Source organism: Heterodontus francisci, chromosome 37 (assembly GCF_036365525.1).
Source record: "Heterodontus francisci isolate sHetFra1 chromosome 37, sHetFra1.hap1, whole genome shotgun sequence".
NCBI lineage: Eukaryota > Metazoa > Chordata > Chondrichthyes > Heterodontiformes > Heterodontidae > Heterodontus > Heterodontus francisci.
The window spans coordinates 25,959,905-25,984,836 of NC_090407.1; the positions used below are offsets into that span (position 1 = coordinate 25,959,905).

Below are 24,932 nucleotides of genomic sequence, written 5' to 3' on the forward strand. Positions count from 1 at the left end.
CTGAGTAGTGGCTGCTCCAGATTCCTTCCTTTGACATAGTGTAACGATTTGGTCCCTTACGCAGATCTTGTCCTTGAAGGAGTCGGAGAAGGCGATTCTCTCAGAGAAGCTGACCAACACTCAGCGTGAACTCACCATCGTTTCAATGGATATGGAGCAGCTGAGAAGAGACACTGGCAGCCGGCATGAGCAGGACCGAGTGCGTAATTGTCGTCTCCATTCGCTGAGTAATGTTGGCTGCTGGAAAGATGAACTTAATGCTTAAACAATGTCATTCTAGGGCAGCAATGCTGGTGACTTCACAGTGTTGAACTTAGCTCAGTGACGCACACACACACACACACATAAGTATATACACACACATGTGGACAAGAACACAGGCACACATGGACATGCACACGTAAACAGACACATACAGGGACAAGCACACAAACATGGACACCCACACAGGTTGAATTCCTTGCACTTATGGGACAAAGCTACTGATTTGAATATTATGAGTAAGGAGCACACACAGTGAGTGGGTAAGGAAGGACAGGCAGTGAATGGGTGTCTATTTGGAGCTCAGATAGTGTATCCAATTGCGAGAGTTTATTCATGTTTTACATATGCTGAAGGAAAGGATTGTTCAACATGATTTCCATTTGTCATTCTGTGTCTGGTTAGAGTGGGCTTGGGATTCTGTGTCTCTGGGAAGGCTAAGTGTGGGGTTCCTAATGTTTGTCCTCTGCTTCGTCCTTTGCACTCAGTCCATGACCCGCCCTGTCCTTCACTTCCTGCAGAGCCAAATTAATAGTTTGACATCGGAGTTGAAGAATTTCCATGCCCAGTTTGAAGAAACTGTCACTGCCCATGAGCGAGAGATCAAGATCCAGAATGAGCAGGTCAAGGACCTGATGAAACAGCGTGAAGCGGCACTCCGAGAGGTTTGTATAATCAAAAGAATGGGGAACATGCATGTAGGCCCAGCTAGCCTCTCCACTCATAGGGCTGAATTTTATTCTCCCGCCGCCGGGAGAAACGAATGGCGGTCCGCACGCTGCCACGATCTAGCACGTGGCGGCTCATTTAAATACACCAGGCAGGTGGTCCCCTCCCACCCCCCAATCACTTGGTGGGGATGGCTCAGCGACGCCATGAATGGGGTCAGCTGCCTCTGTGCAGGCGCCATTTTGAAAGGGCTGCCTGACCTGCACAGAAACTAGAGTTGAACCCCATACCCGCCCCCCACTACACTGTAAATAAATTTCTGACCCGTTTCCCCCATCCCCAATACACTGCAAATAAATGGTCACCCTGTTTCCAACCCCCCCCCCCCCCACCAAAACACTTACATTGAAGATTTGACTTCCTTCCCCCTGCCCCTCAACTGCCAAAGTGCAAAACTCCCCCCTTCCCCCGCCCCCCCCCCCCCCATCACACTAGAAATGCAGAGTTGACCCCCGTTTCCCCCCCCCCCCACTTCACTAAAAATCCTACATTCCCCCCCCCCTTCCCCACCTCGGTGGCACCAGCTTTCCTTGGACGGGAAAGTGAAGGCGCGTGTGTGCTGCCCGTCGCACGGAAGATCCCGGACAGCCGGTAAGATCGCGGGGAATTGTAGGTAAATAAATTCATGAGGCTTATTTAAATATTTAAAGTCGGGTCCCGTCGCCGAGCGGCGGAGGGGCCGCCACAGGGCCTCGCCACTGCCGGAAAGATCAGGCCCGGCAATCTCGGTGTCGGGCTCCATGGCAGGCCGCTGCAATCTTCCAGCCCCCTCGGCCACAGAGCCCGACATTGGGAGCTCAACAAAATTCAGCCCACAGTATCCTCACCATGTAGAATCGCAGAATTATACTACGCAAAACAGGCCATTCAGCCTATTGTGTCCTGGCTGTCTGAAAGAGCTTCATACCATCCCTCTGCTTCCCCCCCATACCCTTTAATTAAAAATATATATATTTAGCCACTTTCCTTTTCAAAGCTACTATGAATTCTGCTTCCACCACTCTTTCTGATAGAGTTTCATAAACACTCTGCCTATAAAATAACCTCCTCTGTCTTTGTAAATTTTTGTCCTCTAGTTACTGATTCACCCGCCAGTGGAAATAGTTTCTACAAATTTCCCTGATTCAAGTCCTGTTAATTTTGAACACCTAAATCAGAAACTTCTCTTAATATGTTTTGTTCTAGTGGAAAGCTCCCCACTTTCTTTTACCTCTCTTCATAACTAAAACCTCTCATCATTGATGTCTTCTTACAGATCACTTCTACATCTTCTCCGTGGCCTTGACATCTGTTCTAAAGTCGGAAACTTCAAGCTGAACACAAGTTCTAATTTTGACCTCACTGACAATTTGTATAATCTAATATTATGTCTTTGTTTTTGTACTTTATACCACTACATATAAAACCTAGGACCCTATGCTTTTCTTGACATCTTTATCCATTTTCCCTCAAAGTTTTGAAGATTTATGTATATAAATCCCTATCTCTGTAAACTTCTCCACCTCCACAAGCCTCCGAGATATCTGCACTTGTCTAATTCTGGCCTCTTGAGCATCCCTAATTTTAATTGCTCCACTATTGCCACCAAGGCCCTAATCTCTGGAATTTTCTCTCTAACCCTCTCAGCCTCTCTACCTCCCTTTCCTCCTTTAAGATACTTCTTAAAACCTACCTCTTCGACTAAGCTTTTGACCATCTGCCCTAATATCCTCTTAAGTGGCCCGGTGTCAAATTCCACTTTATTAATGCTCCTGTAAAGCGCCTTGGAATGTTTTATGACATCAAAGGTGCTATATAAATACAAGTTGTTCTTGTTAAGCATCTTTGCTCCTCGACTTTTTTTTTTAAGCTTTTGCGTTTTGCTCTGTTTAATTCTATCTCACATCCATGTGCTGAATTTACTAACCTGTTTATGTCCTCCTGAAGTTGTGTACAGTCCTTTACACAGCTACCCTAGCTTTGCATGTTTTTTTGCAAATTTTGGTACTGTGTCCCCTTTACCCTGGTCCAGATTATTACAAAAACAGATTGAGAACAGTAATAGTCCCAACTCTACAACCCTCCAGTCTGAAAAACACCCACTTACACTACTCCCTCTTTTCTGTCCTTTAATCTACTTCCTATCCATGTTGCCACACTCTCTTCATTTTAGCAACCAAGTCTGGCAATCCTTTTCACATTTTTGCTTACAGTGTTCAAATCCTGACTGAGATTTAATCCCAGTTTTGAATGCTGCTCACTCTTTGGGATGTTTCATGGAGATTCCAGAAAAGGCCGTATAGGTGGTACGAAGGGGCGAGTTGCTGTTCTGTGGTCCGTGCCTCATTTTAGTCACTGATGCCCTTCAGTACTTAGCGTCACAACTGAATGACCCTGCATTATAACTGAAAGGAGGATGTTTTACTGCTGCAGATGAATTTGCTTTTGATTTCTTAACACCTTTACTTTGATTCTCCATTATTGTTGTGAATCAGTCCATTCTTTTTAACTCATTTTCTTCCCTCCTCTCCTTCAGGCCCTGACTCTTGCTGGGGAACAGTGGCAGATATGATAACTGGACTCCAGCACCTCAGCCAAGCCGTCGTTATACACACTAGAGCTAGGATACTAAATTACTGATAGCTGCTCAATGAATTAGAGAGAAATCAGTGTCAAAGCCAACCCTGACCTCACCCAATATCCAAACACCTGCACTTTACAATTGCTGGGTCAGGATGAGGGGTGAGAACTCTGGCTGATTGTTTTCCATTTTCAAGCCCACTGGCACTGAGGCTAATTCTGGGTCTCTACTGAGGTTAGTTATTCAGCACAAGAGAGGGTTTGCACTCATGACTTTCTTGGCTCCGCATCATGCCATGAAGTGCATTTGGCCATGAGCCATTACTATGGCTAACTTAGCTAGTTCTGAATGTTCTCAGTTGTAGCAACTATGGGAAAGAAGGAGAAAGTGGGCAGTGCAGCTGAGGCCCCAGTCTCTATCTGAGCTAACCCATGTGCCAACTTCCCTTTGTAGGTGGAGGAGCTGAAGACACAGCTTCGAATGGCTGAAGACGCCCGTGATAGCATCCGGCGTGACCTAATCGAAGCTCACCGTAAGATCCGAGAGCAGCAGGAGACCCAGGAGGTGCAGCGCAAAGAAATCATGGACCTGAAACGTTCGCTGACTGACGAAGTGAAGGAGAAGGAGGCAGTTCAGCAATCAAACGAGGAGCTGAGATTCAACATCAAGAAAACAGATAGCGAAAGAATCAGGTGCGAAATTGTGTTGGTGCGACCAAATGTTCCTGCCAGTGTTTGACTAAGAAGTACAAATATACTTTCTCTCTGGCTCCAGTTATCTGCCTCTCCCGAAAATGTTGACGAGCCTGGTGTATGGGTTCCATGTGTGCCGGCAACTTCTGATACCTCGCCCAAGTTGGCGAGGGGTGCAAGTGCCCTTGGAGCTGTGCCCCAGCAAGACACAGCACCTTCAGGAGAGGAGAGAAACCAATAATGGCACTCGGCTGCTGGAGCTGTTAATGAGGGGACTCCTGCATCTTATAATCTGTTGTGTTTTCAGTTTGAAACGAGCCAATGAGGAAAAGGAACAGAAGATGTCTGTGCTGGAGGACGCGAAGGTGAACGGCGAGAAGGAATCAGCAGATCTTCGAGCGAGTCTCCGAGAGGTCGAGAAATCCCGCCTGGAAGCGCGGCGTGAACTTCAAGACCTGCGCCGACAGGTAATAACTGTCGAGATGTTCAATGCGGTGAATTTAGGAAAAGGCATGAGAATCAAGTGGTTAGCACCACAACCTCACAGTTCCAGCGACCTGGGTTCAGTTCTGGGTACTGCCTGCGTGGAGTTTGCAAGTTCTGCCTGTGACCGCGTGGGTTTCTGTCAGGTACTCCGGTTTCCTCCCACAGCCAAAGACTTGCAGGTTGATAGGTAAATTGGCCATTGTAAATTTCCCCTAGCGTAGGTAGGTGGTAGGAGAATGGTGGGGATGCGGTAGGGAATATGGGATTAATGTAGGATTAGTATAAAATGGATGGTTGATGTGTGGCACAGACTTGGTGGGCCAAAGGGCCTGTTTCAGTGCTGTATCTCTAAATAAAAAATAAAAATAGAATACTCATTGCAGAGATACTTAATGGAGTTTAGAGGGTCTCATTGTAAATCTCAGTAAGATAAACTGTTTAAAATGAGCAGGTATACTGCTCACCAGCCACCTTCTGTGAGACGATCTTTACTATGTTGCGAATCATGGGCTGAGCATTTATTCTACATCGGGTTTTCTTTTGAAAAGAAGTGACCTATTGAAGTTTCAAGATTGTGAAAGGAATTGATAAAATTGATCCAGGCAAATAGTTCAAAGCTGGAGAAATGTTCAAATACCAAAATAACATAAGTAAATACAAATGAGGAAGTTATGATTGAGAAAGTTGATAGAAATTTACAGCCAAAGTGTAATCCAGTTGTGGAATCATTTACCAGAGAGGAATGTTGATGCCAGCTGTATAAATAGGTTCAAGGCACATTTCTAGAGAGAGAAAGGGATTACGGGATATGATGTAAAGTGGGTCGATGTCACGGACATATGAAAAAAGCAGAGCCTTGTTGGGTTTCAGTGGCTACTTACTTTTCCGAAAAATCCTTTTGTCATATCCCACTGTCATCAGTCCAGCCTGTGATTTAAATTTTTTGCACCCTCTGAGTCTCAGGCTACTTGTAATGTGGTCCTTCACCTGTTGGGTATTCTGCTTAGCCTTGTTCAGGTTGAATTCCAGCTTGGTGCCATGATTATCATTGTTCAAATTGAATGCTTAACCCAGTAAACTGTTTACCTATGCTTGAATTAAATGCCATCCTAATGCCCCATTTAGTCTTGCTTGGATTGAGTGACAGATCAGTGCCACATTCACCTATGCTTGGATTGAATGCCAACTTGCTGCCCTGCTCAGCTGTGCCAGCAGGGGTTCTTTGTTGCTCCTGCATTTTATTTTAATGTTTTGTCAATTGTCAGGCAGAGTTGAAGTGCTAAAGTGATCTGGTTAATTGGCTACTGATATTTTTTAGTATTGAGAAATTCAAATGAAGGAGGACACCAGCACAGTTGAAAAGAGTCAACAAGAAGACGAAACAAATTGTCTGTCATATTACAAGCTGTTTTCTTGCACAAGTGTTGGAGGATTGACTAGTGTATACTGGAGGTTGAGTAGGCTTGGAATTATCATGATTATACCATTTCAGATTGTTAATTCTCTTTATTTCACTTTTTCGTTCCTGGTTTTACCAATTGCAGTTGTCAGGTCTAATTCCTAAATTCTCCATTGACCAATGAAAGAAAGACTTGCATATCTATAGCACCTTTCCCAACTTCAGGACCTCCCAAAGCACTTTGCAGCCAATGAAATACTTTGAATGTGTAGCCACTGCACTAAGTCCCTGTGCTTTAGTTCAGTGGTGTCCTGTGCTCCTCTGCAGTAGGGCTTGCAGTGCACCACTCTATGGTCCTGCCCTCTACTGCAGTAAGACCTAATAGACCATTGCTGAGCGTTCTTGCACTCCATCAAAGTTCCTTCACTCCAGGACAATAAAGCCCTACAATCTAGTGAGGTGAGGTAATGTGGTCTTTTTTCCTGTAACCAGTTTCCTGTTGGTCTCCTAGGTGAAGATGTTGGATAGTGAAAACACAAAGAAGAAAAAGGAGGTTCTGGAGCTTCAGGCTCGTGTGACGCTGGACGAACAGCGAGAGGAGGAGAGCAGACGCGAGTCATTTGAACTAAAGCAAAAAATAGTGCAAACTGAAGCCAGCAAGGAATCTGCTCGGAAAGAGGTGAATAAATTATTTTAATCTTGAGACCAAACTGGGCTGTGACCCAAATACAGAGTGGGTGAAACTTCTCCCAATGACTTGTGATTCCATGCATTGCTCTGTGTTGTACTGAGCCTTGCAATTCAGAAAGGATCCTGTGTGTATTTGATCAGTTCTGGTGCTTGTGGGACAGTCACGGGCCTTTGGAACAGAAGTGGAAAATTGGGAGAAAAGTTACAAAACAGGTGGTTTGTTAATCTTCCTCCTTTTCTGTTAGTTTTCTCCCCATCTCTCTTGAAGGCACTCTATCTGGGACAAGGTCCAGAATCTCCTGAAAGTGGCCATGTCTGGTATTTATTGGATCATGAAGGGAAATCACAACCAAACCCAAACTATCTTCACCTGACACCCAAATCTGCATTTTCCAACAGGGCTCAGGAGCAGGAACTCTGAATAATTTTCACCTCCAAAACTCAGGGTTGCTGAAGCCAATTGTAACACCCCTACTAACCCAAGTCAGAATCATACAGCACAGAACGAGGCCTTTCAGCCCATCATGCCTGTGCTGGATCTTTGAAAGAGCTGTCCAATTAGTCCCACTCCCCTGCTCTCTCTCCATAGCCCTGCATTGTTTTTGTCCTGTTCACGTATTTATCCAATTTCCTGTTAAAAGTTACTATTGAAACTGCTTCCAGCACCCTTTCACGCAGTGCATTCCAGATCATAACAACTCACTGCGTAAAATAAATTCTCTCCATCTCCCCTTTTGCTAATCTGTGTCCTCTGGTTACCAGCCCTCTTGCCAGTGGAAACAGTTTCTCCCTATTTACTCCATGAAATCCCTCATTTGAGTTCATCCAGCACAGACCGGGAATGGGAAGAACGACTTTCCAGATATGTGTGGCTCAGCAACTGACTAGATAAACGCACTCATCCATCGGCTTCTAAGCCTGTTTGTTTATTCGGAACTGATGCTATCTGGTTTATCAACTGGATTGCAACCAGTAACAAAACTGCTGTTATTAAGGTGGTGTGCATGGGCTCAGTGAAAATTGACCAGGCTTTAGAAGCTTTCGAGGGTTTTTCTCTTGAGCAGCACTTGGATTTCCAGCGAGTGTCTTGTCGTTGCAGGTGACCAACCTCCAGCGCAAGATGGCGGAATTAGAACAAGAATTCCGCATCCGGGAGAAAGAGCTGTTGGGGGGCCTGGAGGAAGCCCAGGGAAACGGGAAAAAGCTTCTGGACAACGCACGCAACCTTGAGTTGAAACTGGAGAAAGCTCACGGCGAGATCCACGAGCTCTGCCTGAAGCTGAGTGCTGCCGACGGACGTATAAATGGATTGGAAGCTGAGCTAGCGCGGGTGGAGGGGATGAAACGGGACGTAGAGTTCAAGCTGGGAAGTCTGCATTCTGCACTCCGCCGCACGCTGGGAATCAGCCGAACTGGACGGATGCAGAGTCCCACAATCCGTGGACGCAGCATATCACCCCACAGACCACAGTCTCCGACAAAAGGTAAACACTGCAGACACGTATTTCAGGAAGGATTTCTGACACAATTCCTGGGATTTTAATCAAATTGAACTATAAGTATGGACCTTGTTTTGAAAAAAGTACCTTCCTCCACAAAATTTAAATCAGATCAATTCATGTGTTGTCGCTCTCTCTTTCATTCACGCACTAATTTGCTCTCTCTCTTATACACACACACTACGTCTGGGTCTGTGTTATGTTTCAGTTTCTGTCTGTATCGCAATTTCTTACACTTGCTTTCTGTGTCTGTATGTGTCCTCGGTGTCTGGCTTCCTTTCTCTCCCCTTGTCTATGCCTGCGTCTTTCTCATAATTCTATCTGTCTGTACCCTCCTAGCTCATTCTCTCTTTCTTCAAATGTCCTCTCTTTGTCTCCCTCCCCTCCTCCCGACTCCTCCCAGTCTTGTTCTATTTCTGTGTGCTTCTCGATACTTTTTCTATTGTTATTTCAGGATGTCTTGCACCCTCATCATCCTCCATGTACTAGTGAGTAGTTCAGGTCATGAACAGAGGAGCTGCTTTGGAATCTTCCAAATATGCACAGATATGAAAGTCATGAAAAATTTGTAATTCAGAATATCTGATATTAGAAACAAAACTCTAATTTTCTGGATTTCCCCTCTCAACCAAAGCGAAGGAACGGCAATAAGGACAGTGAGAGGAGCCGTCACCCAGTTCCACTCCCAGCAGTGGCTTACACAACGGAATTATCAGATTCCTGAGAAAGTCTTAAAAACAATGAGAACATTAAATATAAGGTGAGAGAGGAAGAAAGCACTGAATGAACTTCCCTGTGAACCCCTGGTAAATGAAAACTCCTGTTCATATGATGCTGAACTTCAATGAGCCATGCTCAGGTTTACCAATAGTGCCCTGCTGGCTCAGTGGGTCAGTGGTCAGTAGTCTGGCACTGAACCACATGGAGTGGCATAGTTCCAATGTTTGGGCTGAGTTAGTTGATTTCAGCTGGAGTGATTGTAGAGGCTCTGTGCACGGCCCCTGTGTTCCTGGGTTAGGGAATGGAAAAAATTTGCCCAGAGTCCTTTCTTGATCACTAGCCAATAATTCCTTTAAGAAAGTGCATGTGCATGAATGTTAGACAAGAATAGGATCAGCCTTGATATGATGTTCCCCGTGGATGAATAGCCAACTACCACTCACTGTCTGGGCTCATAGATAAAGATGGTTGGTCACTTGGACAGGAAAATGGCTGGTGCTCAGTGCCCATGAGTCATGCAGCCTGATGTAGGGCCTCAGGAGTGGCTGGAAGAAAGAGGAAAACAATTTGACAAAAATATTATGTTAAGCAGTAAAGAAAGAAAGAGCTTGCATTTATATACCACCTTTCATATCCTCAGGATGTCCCAAACAGCTTCACAGTGCTTTGGAAGTGTGGTCCCTTTTGTAATGTAGGAAACATGGCAACCAATTTGCGCACAGCAAGCTCCCACATACAGCAATGTGATAATGACCATATAATCTGTATTTTATGATGTTGGTTGAAGGATAAATATCGCCCAGAACACTGGGTCAAACTCTACCTGCTGTGCTTCTACATCCACCTGAGACGGAAGACCTCCGTTTAATGCCTCATCTAAATGATGGCACCTCCAACAGTGCAGCACTCCCTCAATGCTGGACTAGAGTACCAGCCTGGGTTATGTGCTCAACTCTTTGGAGTAGGACTTGAACCCTAAACCTTCTGTCTCCGAGGCAAGGTGCTATCCATTGAGCCACAACCAACATCTGCATGTATTGTGCGATTTCAGGTTTTGACAACACCTTCAGCACCACAGTGGATGGGGGCCAGGGCAGCCCAATTCCTCGGACTGGAACCCCTGAGCGCAGCGCTGCATCCCGCCCTGCATCACCTGAACGTTCCTTCTCCCCGACCCGCAGCGAGCAACTTGTGGCTGACATTGACCCGGAAGTAGTTCGGGCAGCATTGCGAGATTTCCTTCAGGAGCTGAGAGACACACAGAGGGACCGGGTAAGGATTGAAGTGGGATCACTCCCGCTGGTACTGAGTGAGACCAAGGAAGGATGGAAGGTGCCTGGGCAGAGAGTGCGAGATCTGTAATAAGGGTACTGAGTGAGGTTGGTTAAGGATGGGAATGGAATCAATGATTGCTTAAAGGTATTGGAGAAGGTTCAAAAAATATTTACAAGGTTGATACCAGAACTGATGGGTTCTAACTATCAAGAAAGACTGAACAGACTTGGGGCTCTTTTCTGTAGAAAAGGGAAGGCTGAGTTAATAGAGGTTTTTAAAATTATGAAGAAATTTAATAGGGTAGATACAGAAGAGATGTTTCCAGTTGTGGAAAAGTCTAAAACCTAAGGACAACAATATAAGATAGTGACTAATAAATCCGGTCAGGAGAAATTTCTTTACCCAGAGAGTGGATTTTCTATCATATGAGTAGTTGAGGCAAATAGCATAGATGCTTGTAAGGAGCAGTTAGATAAACACATGAGGGAGAAAGGAATAGAAGGATATGTTGATGGGTAAAATGACATAAGGTGGTCGGAGACTCGTGTGGAGCATAAACACCAGTATTGACCAAAAGAGTCAAATGTTTCTGTGCTGTAAGTTCAATGTAATTCTTAATTAAGCATATAAAGGCTGGCACTGGAAGGAATAATATCTGTGGCTTGGGGGAATTTTACATGGGGCGTGGGTTAAATGGGCAAAAAATGGAAGCCTGTTGTGAAGCTTTTCCAACCCTCCGACTTCTAGGTTTTATTGAGACAGGACAAAGAGAATGGTTGGTCTTTTAATCAGAGGTCATAGATTTAAAGTAATTAGTAGAAGGGTTAGAGGGGAGTTGAGGAGAATTTTTTCCCCCCAGAAGGTGGTGGGGATCTGGAACTCACTGCCTGAAAGGGTGGCGGAGACAGAAACCATCAAAGCATTTAAAAAGTACTTGGATAACCTACAGGTTAACCTACAGAGCTGGAAAATGGGGTTAGCTTGGGGAGATATTTTCCACCAACACAGACACGATGGACCGAATGGCTTCCTTCTGTGCCGTAAATTTCTATGATTCTATGAGGTTGGAAGCCTGGTATGTAACTATTTTGTGGCTTTTAAAATGAGTACTTGACTATTGGTTGGTGAACGGTGTAGAAAGCATCTAGAAAGGAGGATGTTGAACAGAGTCACTGTAATGGGAAAGCATTTTCGCTTATATTAGGAATCAGAGGTCAGTTGGAAAAGACACAGGACCTTGGCGACTCAGGCAGGATTATAGATGCTGACAAGGGCACAGCTCCAGCAGATGCTCAGTATCTATGCTAAGATGTGCAAGGGCTGGACCCTGGCTCTTGGATAGAAGGTAAAACTGAACCTCCACTGGGTTGCTCCAGGGAAACAGTGCAAACTAAATTAAAGGGGCTCAGGGTGGAAAAGAGCACCAGGGCCAAATTTAATTTTGCCCAGGGGACTAAAGAAAATGGCTGATGTTGTGACTGATGAGCTAGTAAATATTTTTAATAGTTTGTTGAGAACCAAAGGAGTGCTGGATAATTGCAGGGAGGTAGATTTTAAAAAGGGACTTGAAGCATAATCTGCCAACTATAGACCAGTGAGTGTTAACATCTGTAATGGGGAAATTAATGCAATGTATCATGAGGGATGCTATTAATAATACCTAGAAAACTCTGGCTTGACAGGGGATACACAATGCAGCTTCAGAGAACAGAGGTCATGTTTGACAAACCTGATCCACTTAGTTGACGTTACTATGGTGGTAGATGGGCGAATTCAATAGATGCCATCTACTTGAGTTCCAAAAATCTTTCAATATGATGCCACGAGGGAATATATGCTAAAATTAAGTCCTGTGAGGTCAAGGGTCATGCTGTGAGATTGATAGCAAATTGACTAAAGGACCAAATGGAAAGATGGGTTCTTCCCAGAGGGGGTCTGGACACTAGTGCGGTGCCATAAGGATCCATGCTGGGTCCTCCCATCTTTATTATTTTTATTAAAGATTGTTCAATATAAAACTGGGCCCACAGTAATATAAGGTTTTCATCTTTTCACACACCTGTCTATAACTCTGTTTACTCTCTGGCCTCCCTTAATTTAGTCTCTCCCCTTTCTTGTTTCATTTATATTCAAGCTTGCTTCATTTCTTGTAGATACCCACCCCACTCTCACTTTTTACTAGTTTAAAGCTTTTATCACCTCCCTATTTACTCTTTCCACTACGACACGGGTCCCATTCCAGTTCAGGTGGAACCCATCCCATCGCTAAAACCTGCTTCCTATACCAGATCTGGTGCCAGCATCCCATGAAAAGGAATCCCTCTTTCCTACACCAGCCCTTTAGCCACATGTTAACTCTCCTGATCGGTCTGTCTATATGCCAATTTACATGTGACTGAGGCAGTAATCCAAAGATTATTACCCTCGAGGTCCTGTTTATTAATCTATTTCCTAACTCCTGATAATGCCTCAGCAGGACCTCCTCCCTGTTCCTACCTCTGTCATTTGTCCCAACATGGACACGACACTGGATTTACCCCCATCCTTTTCCAGATTCCTCTGCAGCAGCCTCAAGTTCGGGACCCTCGGTCGTGACTGCAGAGGACGCTATCTATCACCCTAATTATAGAATCCCTTAGGGTCCTGATGGCCCTTTCTCTTACTGAGTACAGAACACTCCCACAGGTAAGAATGGAAGCCAAAATAGTCTCACGGCTAAGAATAAGAGGGGGAATCATTCACCAGTAAGAATGGAAGAACGATTAACCTTGTGCGTATAAAGTGAAGTTAGCTGAGGGGAGATATTTTAAGACTTACCCTTTGGATACTGGTGAGCCAATGTGCTTTATTACAAAGGGTTCTCACATATAGAGCAATTCTTCTCTCTTCAGATCATTAGGGAATGAGCGAATCAGTCAAGATCAGCCTATCTTCTGCCAGTGAGTGCTGATTGGTGGGAATAGGGCTGCTATCCTTTGCCCAGCAAAAATCTAGACAGCCAGGCTTTGATGATCATCATGCACCCACATGAAACAGAAACCAGCTCATGCGTATCTGAATGTGGATCATCCTATTCGCTTTGTGTGCATTTAAACACAGCAATCCAAAACCAGCATTTTACTGTCCTGCTGTCAGTTATTGGCGGACACCCCCCAAAACAACACTATCCAGTTGAAACCCAGAAGTCTAGCCGCCCTTACGCAAAACAGGGGGAAGAAATGATATTGTGTGGAAAATCAATCCAACAATACTGCATTGCAAGTTGTAAGAAAGGTCTCAGCAATGCAGTTCTGGCAGGGCCTCCATAAAGAGGCAAGTCAAGCTTGCAGGCCATGGGATTTGGTCGGTCATAAAGTCCCATTGGAAATTTGAAAAGAAAACATGAGAGGGTAAATTGTGAGACTGCACACTGAGCCCAGAGCCTTGTTGAATGGCAGTTGCAATCAGAGAATCAGACGTTGAGGACCCACATGGTGCCATGAAAAATCTACCCCTACAAGCGCACAACGGGTTCATCAATATCTGAAAGGGAAAGATAGGATAACATTTCAAGTAAGCCTGTTCATCAGAATAGCCATGAAGAGTAACAGCTGAAACATTCACCCACCTTTCCAAAGCTGATCGACCTGCCATGCATTCCAAGTATTTCCTGTTATTATGCTGAGTGTAGTATTCAAACTCAATCATCATTTGTTTATTCAGTGCTCCTCTTTCCCGAGGGGTTGTCCTCAGCACGCAGTCTCTCCAGGTAATTGTGCTATCTTTCCCCACAGGACGAAGCGCGCATTCAGGTTTCTAACCTGAGCAGACAGCTGAGAGAGATGGAGTCTGATCGGGACAATGTCAACTGTCGCCTACAGCAGCTGCAGAAATCACTGGCTGAGTGTGAGGAAGGTTGGTCCCACAGCTAATCTCTCCTATTGTGCTTTTTTGGGTTGGGGAGGGTGATTAGTCCAAGTCATGTTGCCTGCACCTCTGATATAGGAGGTGGAATTTGTGATACACTGGACTGAGGCTAACCAGGAGCTAATCCCAGGTGAGGGATGAGAGTAGCAGATAATGGAAAATTTACCCATTTCAGACCCCCAGTGGCAGCAGCAAGTATTCCTAGGGTCATTGTACAGCACAGGATAGATACATGGTAACGCTGCCACTGCACTATCCCATCAAACGCTGCCAGGACAGGTACAACACAGTTTAGATGCAGGGTAACACTCTTTCTAAACTGTCCCACCAAACAATTCAAGGTCAATGTACAGCACGGGTTTGATACAGTGTAATGCTCCCTTTACACGGTCCCATCAAACACTCCCAGAGAGTAAAGCCTCTCTACACTGACCTTACAAGAATAGACCCACTCTGCAGCAGTGTGAAACTTTCCGTTTCCTGCAGCACCATCCTCTCGCCTCTCTGAGTGAGACTGATAATTTAGTGACAATTAGAGGGTAGTTTTGTGTTGTGTTCCCTTCCACAATTAGGAACTAGATTGAGACTGCCCCATACTCATTATTCATAGGACTCATAGTCAGCAGAGGGAGGAGAGTCAGCCTGGGCCAGATTTGAACCCAGGGCTGAAAACACTGTGTCCAACCCCGCACATTGGGTGTTATCCATTTCAAGGGATTGGTTGCCAAATTGAAGGACTTTAGTTGCTTAACAGTAATGTGCACCTATGATTAAAGGGTTTTCTGAAGGTTCATACTTGGATCCTTGCTTTGACTGTGCTCGTTTCCCGGAGATACGCCCAGGTGATTTTCCCAACATTCCAATTTGGACATCCTGAGGAAACTGAGAAATGATATCAATCCCCTTCCCAAACCATCATTGTCACAGCCGCAGGGTTCCAGGAACTGTATGGGAAGACGGCCTGAAAGGAACAGGTTATCCAAATCCAAATCACCCTTAATTTAGATTACTTCAGGCTTGAAATTATCTAAAATGCCCCAGTCTGGTCCACCCCAGTCTAAACTCAAGCTGTGTGTTCCTGGACTCTTCATCAGGAGCTTTGACAGATGGCTTATTCCTGATTCCAATGTGGGCAGCCATTCTCCGGTAAGACTCCCAAGAAGCACCAAGGATAGTGGAAATCTGGAACACTCTTTCTCCCAAAAAAGCTGTCGAGAATTTGAAATGAGGTTAATAGATTTTTGTTAGGCAAAGGTATTAAGGGTTACTGAACCAAAGTGGCTCAATAGCGTTAAGATACAGACCAGCCATGGCAGAACAGACTGCTCCCATTCCTATGTTCCCTCCAGCCTGATTCTGACCAGAAAGGATGGACAGTGTGAACAAGGCCATAGTTCACTGACCCAAGCTCCTGCTTCACTGAGCCAAGGTACCAATAGCAGGAGAAGACGGGAGGTCGTTGAGGATGGCACTGACCCTGGATGACACTCTATGTTTCTAGGTAAGCGAGGTATTGATGGGCGACTGACCAGTGCTCAAACTGCACTTACGCTGCAGGAGGAGGCAATCCGTCGCAATGAGAGGGAACGCAAAGCGCTGCTCGATAAGATTGCAACACTGGAGAGGACCATCCAGTCAGCTGACAATGACAGGCGAACCGCGCAGGTAAGGCTTACCACAAACAATTCAGTCACCCAACGTCTGTTTCTTACAGAAATTGTTACACCATGCTGGTTTCCAGTTTTCTCTTCACTGCTCTCCTGAAGATGTTGACTCATTGCTGGGGTATGGGCTGCTCTAAAGATTTATATAGCGCCTTTCGCAACCTTACGATGTCCCAAAGTACTTTACAGCCAATGAAGTACTTTTTGAAGGGTAGTCAATGTTGAAATATAGGTAACGTGGCAGCGAATTTGTGCACAGCAAGATCCCACAAACAACAATGCAGTAATGGCCAGATAATCGCTTTTAGTGGTGTTGCTTGAGGGACAAATATTGGCCAGGTGCATCGGGGAGAATGTCCGCCTGAGAGGGCAGTTGGGCCTTGGTTTAATGTCTCTCGACAGTGCAACACCCAAGTGTCAGGAGTGGGGCTGCAACCCTAACCTTCAGACTCAAGCGAGAGTACTACCACTGATCTATGGCTGACACAATGACCGCTCTCCATGTTTGGGTCTAGACATTGAATGTAGGCAGGTTATTAGACTGTGGAGGGAATCACAGCAGACTCCGACCTCAACATTTCCAGCATTGGTCACTTGAGTTGAACTTTGACTGGTTTCCCTGCCCCTGGATCTTAGTTCTGAGTCGAATTGTAGCATTCCTACTGTAATAAAAACAAGAAATGCTGGAACCACTCAGCAGGTCTGGCAGCATCTGTGGAAAGAGAAGCAGAGTTAACGTTTCGGGTCAGTGACCCTTCTTCGGAACTGTAGCATTCCTACTACTGCCTAAGCTGGGATGAGAACTGGAACCTGAACTGGGTGGCTCTCAATACTCCACTGGGAAATACATTTACTGCCTGAGCCAAGGAGGCACTCAACCCTGCAATTATAACCGAGATCACATGGATATCACAAGAACATTTTAACTACTAGAGTCCTCCTACCCCAAACTGCTCTAGGAAGCATCTAATCCTGAACATGTTAACTAGGATTTTATAAAATCCGACAAAAACAACCGATTTTTAGTAATTAACCAATTTGCCTGAAGCTGCCAGGCCAGAACATATTTTTTTTTTGTCTAAATGGGCTCCCATAGCGCTGGGGTCCAGACTGCTTTGCTTTGTCTGGTTTCTGTTTTAGTTAATGAGGGGAGTTGAGAGATGGTGTGTCTGCCAGATTGGTACAGTGTGTGGATACTGTGAGGCCAGGCCTAGACTGCTTCAATAACTGCATTAAGGTGGAGTATTAGAATGTCTTAAAGGGGCTGTATTATCCTGCAGTACACATGTTGATGGACAGTGCGTCTTGAGGTGAATGAGCTGGACGCTTGTTGATCTGCCTGACCCTGTCTTCACTTGTCAATCCCATCTGTGCAGTTGGCTTGGCCAATGGCAGGCAGTCTGGCTGATTTTCCACCCCACTCCCCTCCCACCACCACTGCCCCCATTCTTCCTAGCTCAGCACTACTGAGGCCTATTTGTTTTTCATCAGGTGCCCAAGGAACAGCCCTTAGGGTGCTCCTATCTGAATGCCCGTGCCTCAAAAAAAAACGCATGTTCCACACTCAGCCCCTCTTCCACACTGCCCTGTAACCCCTGCACTCCAGAGAGCCATAGAGTGATGGCATTGCCTGGCACCTCTAATCACAATCCAATTCACACCACGACCCCCTGCCATCACTACAGCTCCACAAAGCCAGTGACGGCCCTTAACCAGCACTTGGATTGGAATAGAATAGATTGCCACTCTCCCAGTCTGATTAGTAGCTTTTACCAATTAGGCTCCATTTTTGGCTTGTGTCACTTAACTGAGTTCATCCCAATGGCAGTAAAAAAGGGCATGTTTATAGAGTGCCTGTCAAAACCTCAGCATGTCCCAAGCATCTCATAGTCAATTAATTACTTTTGAAGTGTAGTCAGTACAGATGCTATGATTGATCAAAGTGGCCCTGAGATTAAAGATGGGGTACTCACCCAGCAAAATCCACTGTTGATAACAAGTCAGGGACCACTGTTAGGGTACAATAGCATGGTGGTTATGTTACTGGACCAGTAATGCAGAAGCTGGGCTAATAATCCAGAGATAGTTCCAATCCCACCATGGTTAACTGGGGAATTTAAATTTAATTAATTAAATAAATCTGGAATAAAAATTTAATCTCAGTAATGGCGACCATGAAACTACCGGATTGTTGTAAAAACCCATCTGCTTCAGTATTGTCCTTCAGGGAAGGGAATCTGCTGTCTTTACCCGGTCTGGCCTTCGTATGACTCCAGACCCACAGCAATGTGTTTGACTCTTAACTGCCCTCTGAAATGGCCTAGCAAGCCACACAGTTGTTTTCGAGAAGGCAGTTCACCACCACCTTCTCAAGGGTAATTAGGGCAATAAATGCTGGCATTCCCAGTGATGCCCATATCACGTGAATGAATAAAAAATAAAAACTGCATCTGTGTGGACACTGGATAAATACAGCATCAGGTTCAGCTGTGATTCCCCCTATTACTGAACGTCCTAACAACAGTCACTTTCTGGGTCATTTGCTTAAGGTACCAAATGCTGTCTGATGTCCTTGGAACCCCTACCCCAGCAAGCGTCACCTTAAGGAGAACAGGCGAGAAAAGTACAGTAAGGGACATAGAAAAGATCCTTTTGCCTAACAGATCAAAGAATTGTCGGGTGTGGGTTGGGGGATGTGGGTTGGAGTGGAAGAGGAAAAACAAAGGCTACAAATTTCCCAGGTTTACAAAAATAAGGAACAAACTGAGTCTGGATGTGACAGGATCTTCTGTGACCCAAAATATGACATCCGGACTGGAATCCTGTCCGTCAGACTGGAAGATAAATAGGAGCTCACTCCACTGCACTCGGTTGCAATACTAACTTGCAAGATGCTATTTAGGGAAAAACATAGGAGAAGACAGGAATTTCTGGGAGATTAGGAAATCCTAGGCGGCCACATTCCCAGTTAATACGAGGATTAGATGGCACATCCTTAAAGACTAGTCCTGGAAGAGACTGCGGCTCTCGGAATCTAAGGGAACCCCACAGACTGCAATTAGCAGTGCTGGAAATTCCAGAGTTAGCTGGCTAGTGTCTGGAGCAGAGTCACGTGCACTGGCTGCAGTACAGGAGAACTCTATATTTCTGTTGGCACTGAGCGCTGGGGGAAGGTCTGGCAGGCAGCAAGTGGTTACAGGGAGTGAGACAGCCTCCTGGTTGGTGGGCAGTGGACTGGAAATACATTTGTGGAAAATGTTTAGCTCACAGAGCAGCCAACCGTGCTGCATTGTTAAGGATCCGTACGGGTGCAGTCACGTTGTCTGTAATGAATCCACATGGGTGGGAAGATTGTGTGGAGCAGTGCTGGTTGTGCTGGGAGATAGAATGAGGGTGCAGTGTATGAGGAGAGGATGTGCAGGTTGGGAAGGGTGTCTGTGGTTACAGTGAGAGGAAAGCCCAGGGAGGGAGTTTTATGCTCTTTCCCGTGGCAGGTTTGGAGGTACGGAGGGCATAAAATCAGAGGGGATAGTGGCAGGGAGGGATTGCTGCCATCGTCCCGCATCCGCCGAAATTTAGTCCAGGCGGGAAGGCTTGAGAACAGCCTTCCCATCCCGCCACCAATTGAGGCCCTTAACTGGGCAATTAACCTCCAATTAAGGGCCTCTTCCTGCCGTAGCCTCAATTACCTGCGCGGTGGGCGGCCTTGTCGCCACACAGGAAGCACAATAGGAAAAACCGTGCGGGCTGCTTCCCGGCTCCGGTGGGTGGGGCAGAGGGTCCGTTGTTCAAAGGCACCTAGTGCCCAAACAAGGGACCCGGCATCGGAAAGTGGGGGGGGGGGGGGGGGGGGGGGTTGCCCGCTGAGGGCCAACCCCTGTTCTTGCTGCCAACCCCCATGACCCACACCCCATGAGACCCCTCCCGCTCTGACCTATCTGAGGCCTGGCTCCAACGACGGTCGTCGGCCTGCAGGATGGTCACCTCCAGAAGCAGCCTCCGTGGTGGCGCAGTAGCCGCTGGCGTCTGATTGGCCAGCAGTTCCCCTAGGGCAGGACTTCCAGCGACAGGATCCTAAATCCTATGGAAGGCCCGCTGCTGACAACAAGTGCCTGATTGGCACTGAATTCGGCATGCCTTCTGGAAAAGAGGCAACGTGAGGATCTCGGCGTTGGTTTCTCCCAACGTCGAGACCCCATCGCCAGCATAAAACACCCCCCTGTTTCTCAGGTTAATGCTTGGTTGTCGTCAGCCCCTGGTGGCTCAGTGTATAAATGCAGTACCTGGTGCATTACTCAGTCTTACAGACCGGCAAAGCCCCAGGCCCGTCCTGACTTAGCCAGCAACTCTCTGGTACCTTATCATTACTTCAGTGTCAACAACAACAAAAACTTGCATTGATATAGCACCTTTAATATATGTCCCAAGGTGCTTCATTGGAGCATAATTAGAAAAAAATTGACTCCGATCCACATGAAGAGATATTAGGAAAGGTGACCCAAAGCTTCGCCAAAGAGTTAGGCTTTAAGGAGCACCTTATAGGAGGAGGAAAAGGTAGACAGATGGAGAGGTTTAAGGAGGGAATTTTAGAGCTTTGGGCCTGGACAGCTGAAGGCGCAGCCACCAATAGCTGGGCAAAAGAAGGATACACAAGGTGCCAGAATTGGAGGAAAGCAGAGTTCTCAGAGGGTTGTAGTCCTGGAGGAGGTTACATAGATAGGAAGGGACGAGGCCATGGAGGGACCTAAATACAAGAATGAGATTTTAAATTTGAGGCCTTGCTGGACTGTGAGCCGACATAGGTCAGCGAACGTAGGAGTGATTGGTGAATGCGACTTGGTGCAAGTTTGGATTCGAGCAGCTTTGACAGTGAATGGCATCCAACCACGTAGAGAACGGATACTGTCCTCAGCTGACATGCACACAATACCCCTTTCCATTAGAGGTCACCAGATAACAAAGAGGAACAGGAGTCCTGGCTGATTTGCCTCTTCGTTAGCCCAGGGGCTGAGGCTAATTGTATTTCCCCAACTAAAACCCAGACGTGATTCTTGAGCTCAGCACAAACCAGTCAATTGAGACATTCAAGACTGAGAATGATAGAGTTTTATCGGGAAAGGGAATCAAGGGTTATTGAACAAAGGAGGGTAAATGGAGTTGAGGTACAGATCAGCCATAATCGGATTAAATGGCGGAACAGGCCCGAGGGGATGAATGGCCTACTCATGTTTCTATGTTGCAAGGATTCCCCACTGGCTCTGTTAGCTCAATATGATCCCAGGCAGTGCATTTACCAACTGAGGCAGCTAGGGAGCTTCCTCCTTTAGGAGATTAGGGGCAAACTTTCAGTCTCAGTGTTCTTAGTGCTGAACCATGCCTGCAGAGAGTGCACATCAACTGACTACATATGCACCGCCCTGGATATTCCATTCTTTAATTAGCACGGAGTAGGAAAGCAGGGAATCTCCCCTTTATTCCGTTGCACTTAATCGAGTCCATAACGTGGCAGAAAGAAGTAAGAAAGAAATAAAGAACTTGCATTTATAAAGTGTGTTACACGACCTCAGGGCGTCCCGTGGCACTTTATAGCCAATGAAGTACTTTTGAAGTGTAGTCACTGTTGTAATGTAGGAAACATGGTAGCCAATTTGTGTACAGCAAGATCCCACAGTGATAATGACTAGATAATCAGTTTTGGTGATGTTGGTTGAGGGATAATTATTGACCAGGGCAACTCTTCTTCAAAACTGCCTGAAAGAGGAGATGGGTCCTCAGTTTAACAACTCAACTGAGAGAGGTCACCTACAACAGTGCAGCACTCCCTCAGTACTGCACTGGAGCATCAAGCTGTATTTTGTGCTCAACTCTCTAGAGTGAGACTCCAACCCACAATCTTCTGACCATCAAAGGTGAAAAACAATATTTCATCCTGTGCCTCTAATCAATATCTTCACTGTTTGTGTTGTTGCTGCAGGACAAAATGAGCAAAATGAAAGCGAATGAGGCCAAGCTGGAGAATGACAAGCGCAAACTGAAGGAGATCCTTGACGTCTCTGAGAGCCGCGTCACGAAGCTGGAGCTGGCCCGCCGCTCGCTAGAGGGAGAGCTGCAGAGAACGAAGCTGGTCACGAGCGACCGGGAGACCGAGATCCAGGTGCTTCAGGACCGCGTCGAAACCCTGCAGAGGCAGGTGGCGGACAGCCAGGCGAAGGCCAACAGCCTGCAGCTGACTGTGGACCGGCTGAATTCCTCGCTTGCCAAATCGGAGGAGGGAGAGAGCCAGCTGAAGGACAAAGTGCAGAGCTTGTCGTTGTTGCTGTCTGACAGGACGGCGGGTGCCTCTGCACTTCAGGAGAAGACGGCGCAGCTGCAGAAAGCACTGAACGGCAGCGAGCACGACCGTCGCATCCTTCGTGTGAGTGTCGGCACGGTTACACTGCCCGGCAGCATCCTGACTACACACACATTTCTGTATTTTACTTTGAAAATATGCCCACTGTGCTCCCACTGACAGTCTGACCTACTCCAGAACTAGCTGCACTGTTTAGCAAATATATTTATTTAAAGAGAAGCCCCTTTCCTATTTCAAGAGGCAGTCTCAGCAACCTTTATTTCTAGACATTCCCAGGCCTGAGCAGTTCATCTATTCTCTTCCACTTTTTCCATCCTCTGCACCCTCTGCATTCTCTTTCACATTTTCTTTCTTCCTCTCCATCCAATCTCCCTCTCTCTATCCTTTTTCCTCTCTCCATTCTCTCTCTGCCTCTATCGTCTCTCCCCTCTTACCTTTCTCTTCCTCTCCTCTCCCATCTTTCCTGCTCCATTTTAACATCCCCCTCTATTGTATCTTCTTCCTCCATCTTCTCTACTATTCATCTCCTTCCCTCTTTTGGAACTACAGGGACGTTTGGTGGAGGGGCTACTTTTATTTTGGTTGAACATTTAAAGTAATTAAGTATGTATTCCTCTTTCAAGGAACACCATCAAAACCAAGTTATCTATTTATTCATCTCGGTTACTGTTTCTGGGACTTTGTCACGTGCAAATTAGCTGTCATGTTTGCTTCCATAGCAACAACGACTACACTTTAAGATTCCATTATTGGCTGTGAGGCACTGTGAGGGATGGCATGAAAGGTGCTATATAAATGCATCTAGAAGGATATGCAGATAGGGTTAGATGAAGTAAGGTGGGAGGAGGCTGGTGTGGAGAATAAACACCAGCACAGACCAGTTGGGCTGAATGGCCTGTTTCTGTGCAGTAAATTCTTCATTTCTTTTCCCACTTTCTTCCCATTTGCTGAGATTATCATGCAGTTATAAACAACTGGGCCTCACAATGCCAGATTTTGTTGTCCGCCCTTTCACTCCACCTCTCAGCCTGTTGATTCCTTAAATCTTTCTACATCCCAAACGTGAGCTGATGTCTGACTACCCACTCACCCGTTTCCTCTCACCCATTTCCTCTCACCCTGACTAGGAGTCAGACCAACACCACATCACACAGCCTGGTTGGGGGCCCAGGAGAGGCTGGAGGCCGACAGAGCCTGTTTCGCTTCATTCTGAAGGTGTCTCTTAGGAAAGGTACACTCGATGGTATTGGCTTCCCCGGTGGCTATGGTTAGTAAGGTAGAAAGGTCAGAGCGGCTGAGAATTGCTAAAGAGGACAATAACCTCCTGTGTCGTGAAGGTTGGATAAAGGCGGAGTAGTTGTGTGCTGGTCACAGTTATACCCCCTTGACACAAGTCTGATGTTGCTACTAATGTTTGGGGTTGGGAGGGACAGTCACTCGGCCAGTGGCCTACTATTACACTAACTTCCCAGTCGGCATGATGGTACTGATGATTCGAGACAAACTGAACTGGACACCAGAACACTGAGCTCCTGTGTCTGCTTCCTCATTCGCTGCATGTCTGAGAGTTCCTTACCAGACGTGTGTCTAATGCCTTTACAAATGCAAATCCATCAGCCAACTACAAAAACAGCTGGAGTGGGATCAATGTTCTCTCTAATTATTTTTTGTTGTGTGTACCCTGTTCATTTCAATGCACAGTACCTTTAATTAGTGGATGTGCACACGCATTATCTTAGATGGGACAACCTGTAAGCGATCTGACGATACCTTCTGGGTTGCTGTGCACCCATATCCTAGAGGGAACGTTAGACGGGTCATGAGATGGCAGGGCAAGCAGGGGAGCAGCTGAGCCAGGGGATAGGAAGTGCTAGAGACAAGGTGAGGCTGGGAATGTAAAGGAGGTATAAATTAAAACAGAGAAAAACTGAGGAGTGAGAAGGGAGAGGGAACAATGGGATGGGGGAGTGACACAATTCTATACTTATCATTTTTAGAAACAGCCTTAAGTGTGTGGGTGGCACTGAGGGAAGCACACAACGTGCGCCAGCAAATATTCTACCAAGAATTAACACAGGCATTTTCCAGACCAGTGAAAGAAATGAAGGACTTGCATTTATATAGCGCCTTTCACAAAATCATGAAATTCCAAAGCACTTTACAGCCAATTAACTACTTTTGAAGTGTGATCATTGTTGTAATGTAGGAAAATGCGACAGCAAGCTCCCACAAACAGCGATAAGATAAATGACTAGATAATCTGTTTTAGGTGTTGGCTGAAGGATAAATGTTGGCCAGGACACTGGGGAGTCCTCCACTTTTCTTCAAATAATGCCATGAGATCTTTTAAATTCACTGACAAACCAAGGCCCTGTCTGCTTTAACATCTCATCCAATGGACGGAACGTCTGACAGTGCAGAACTCCCTCAGTACCACGCTGGAGTATATCAGCCTAGCTTATGTGCTCAAGACTATGGGTTTGCACCTGAACCCACAACCTTTTAGAGGCATACCACTGAGCCAAGGTGAATTGTGCAACACACCCAGCACTATCAGGATTAGTGTCAGATTTATATAAATGAGCAGAACGGTTTGAATCTAAATTCCCTTTAATGCAAACAAGATACCAGGAGAGTTTCAAAGTGCCCAATCCACCGGGATTTGTAACTGACTCAGATCCAGTCTCACCTCAGTTGCT

The 24,932-nt window shown here is 46.0% G+C and overlaps 1 protein-coding gene across 2 annotated transcripts in view; it reads left to right on the forward strand.

Moving 5' to 3' along the window:
• Positions 1-24,932, forward strand: part of LOC137352193 (rootletin-like) — an 84,359-nt gene that overhangs the window by 39,600 nt on the left and 19,827 nt on the right. For both annotated transcript variants that reach the window (XM_068017384.1, XM_068017385.1), the window contains exons 22-31: positions 65-199; positions 783-926; positions 4,004-4,242; positions 4,550-4,709; positions 6,639-6,806; positions 7,917-8,301; positions 10,088-10,308; positions 14,085-14,205; positions 15,719-15,882; positions 21,856-22,296. In XM_068017384.1, coding sequence (XP_067873485.1) covers positions 65-199; positions 783-926; positions 4,004-4,242; positions 4,550-4,709; positions 6,639-6,806; positions 7,917-8,301; positions 10,088-10,308; positions 14,085-14,205; positions 15,719-15,882; positions 21,856-22,296 — 2,178 coding nt within the window. The remainder of the gene's footprint in view (positions 1-64; positions 200-782; positions 927-4,003; positions 4,243-4,549; positions 4,710-6,638; positions 6,807-7,916; positions 8,302-10,087; positions 10,309-14,084; positions 14,206-15,718; positions 15,883-21,855; positions 22,297-24,932) is intronic.